Source organism: Cyprinodon variegatus, unplaced genomic scaffold (genome assembly GCF_000732505.1).
Source record: "Cyprinodon variegatus isolate N-32 unplaced genomic scaffold, C_variegatus-1.0 Scaffold72, whole genome shotgun sequence".
Lineage (NCBI taxonomy): Eukaryota > Metazoa > Chordata > Actinopteri > Cyprinodontiformes > Cyprinodontidae > Cyprinodon > Cyprinodon variegatus.
This window is the reverse complement of record NW_015150525.1, coordinates 156557-158106: the sequence shown is the minus strand read 5'-3', so window position 1 is coordinate 158106 and position 1550 is coordinate 156557. Positions and strand designations below refer to the sequence as shown.

The window sequence follows — 1550 nt, the reverse complement described above, 5'->3', positions numbered from 1 at the left end:
TGCTACACACTCATGAACAGTAGGTGGCGGTATGCACCTTAAAGTTGCTTGCGATCCGCCATGATAGAAAAGAAGAAGTGCAAAGAGGGCGGAACTCAATGGTGTAACTTGCTTGCGCCCGGTGCAGAATTAACGTTGCACCACAAAGCATCCCCTGAAAGAAGCGAACTCATTCAGGCTTTCTGTTTGAAGGTAAACGTGCCTCATTAGTTTTGTTATCGAAATTAGATTCATGAATTGTTTCAAACGTATTAATTACCCCCACGACTAAGTTGCTGTACTAAGTATTCTGTAAACAAGTGAAATATTTGATGAAATATAAGGATCGGTTCCCTTTGTTTCTGCGCACGGTGGCTAACATGCTCACTGCTAACTTATCAGCCGCTTACGGGAACATAATTTAAAAAACAGATGCTGAATTATATCGCTTACGACGGTTTTTGTTTGCTTTTAAGTGTCATTTGTGTTTATTAAACATAAAATATATTTGCAGGTTCAAAGTTTAAAGGCAAAAGATGTTTTTGACCAGATCGGAATATGACAGGTAAGTGCTGCACAAACTGCTTTGTCATTTATTGTGTGCGTCTAGATTATAAAAGTAAAATCAGACCCAAGAAGTGGGGTGTCACGCTCTGCTTAGTGCTATGAAGTCTTATGCTCACAGTATATCGAAAGAGGTATTCAGCAAAGCGTTTATTTTTCTCTTTCATGTACTTTTCTGTTTTGGTCGTTAGCTAACAGCTAACTGTACTGTTATAAAGGAAAAGTTACTTTCAGTTTCGTTAGCACATTTTTGTCCTTTCTTAAATCGTTATTATAAATAATTTAGTAGTATTATATGATTGTTTTATGCTAATAATATTTTTTATGACAATGTTTGCTTACAACTGTGCTAAAAAGTTCAGTTTAACATGTTTGTTGAAATGTCCTTAGCTTGGTTTGTTAACAGATATTACTTTTTTTCAGAGGTGTAAACACATTTTCACCCGAAGGAAGATTGTTTCAGGTTGAATATGCCATAGAGGCAATAAAGGTTAGTACCTCATGTTAAATCTTAGCTACATTTTATTGATCCTCTCTCTAGAGCAGGAGTCTTCAACGTTTTCCAGTCCAAGGACCCCCAAACCGATGGAGCGGGGAACCTGTTAATTATATATATTGTGTCAAATTGTGTTATATCAAACTGGTCCTATAGCCATTCTATTACAGATGGAGTAATGTAACAAAAGTGGAGGTGTCAAATAATGAAGTACAAATACTTCGTTACTGTACTTAAGTACACTTTAGGTATCTATACTTTACTCCATTACTTATTTTTCTTCCTACTTCTGACTTCTACTCATTACATTACATTTTTAAAACAAACTTCAGGGCTCGATGTTAACCATTGCCCGATCGCCCGGGGCAAGTACTTTTTATTGTCGGGAGAGTACAAATTTCATTGCATTTGCCCGCCGGGCGAGTGCAGTGATCGCAAAAATTTTTATTTATCACTCAAAATTACTTTAAAATCACCGACATTAGCTGAAAACGACACAGCTGGCGCTATT

General features: G+C 36.7%; 1 protein-coding gene across 1 annotated transcript in view; it reads left to right on the top strand.

The window, feature by feature from the left end:
• The first annotated feature begins 83 nt into the window (after nucleotides 1-83).
• Nucleotides 84-1550, top strand: part of psma5 (proteasome subunit alpha 5) — a 12053-nt gene continuing 10586 nt past the window's right edge. The window contains exons 1-3 of the mRNA XM_015372423.1: nucleotides 84-192; nucleotides 494-544; nucleotides 967-1033. Coding sequence (XP_015227909.1) covers nucleotides 516-544; nucleotides 967-1033 — 96 coding nt within the window. The 5' untranslated portion in view covers nucleotides 84-192; nucleotides 494-515. The remainder of the gene's footprint in view (nucleotides 193-493; nucleotides 545-966; nucleotides 1034-1550) is intronic.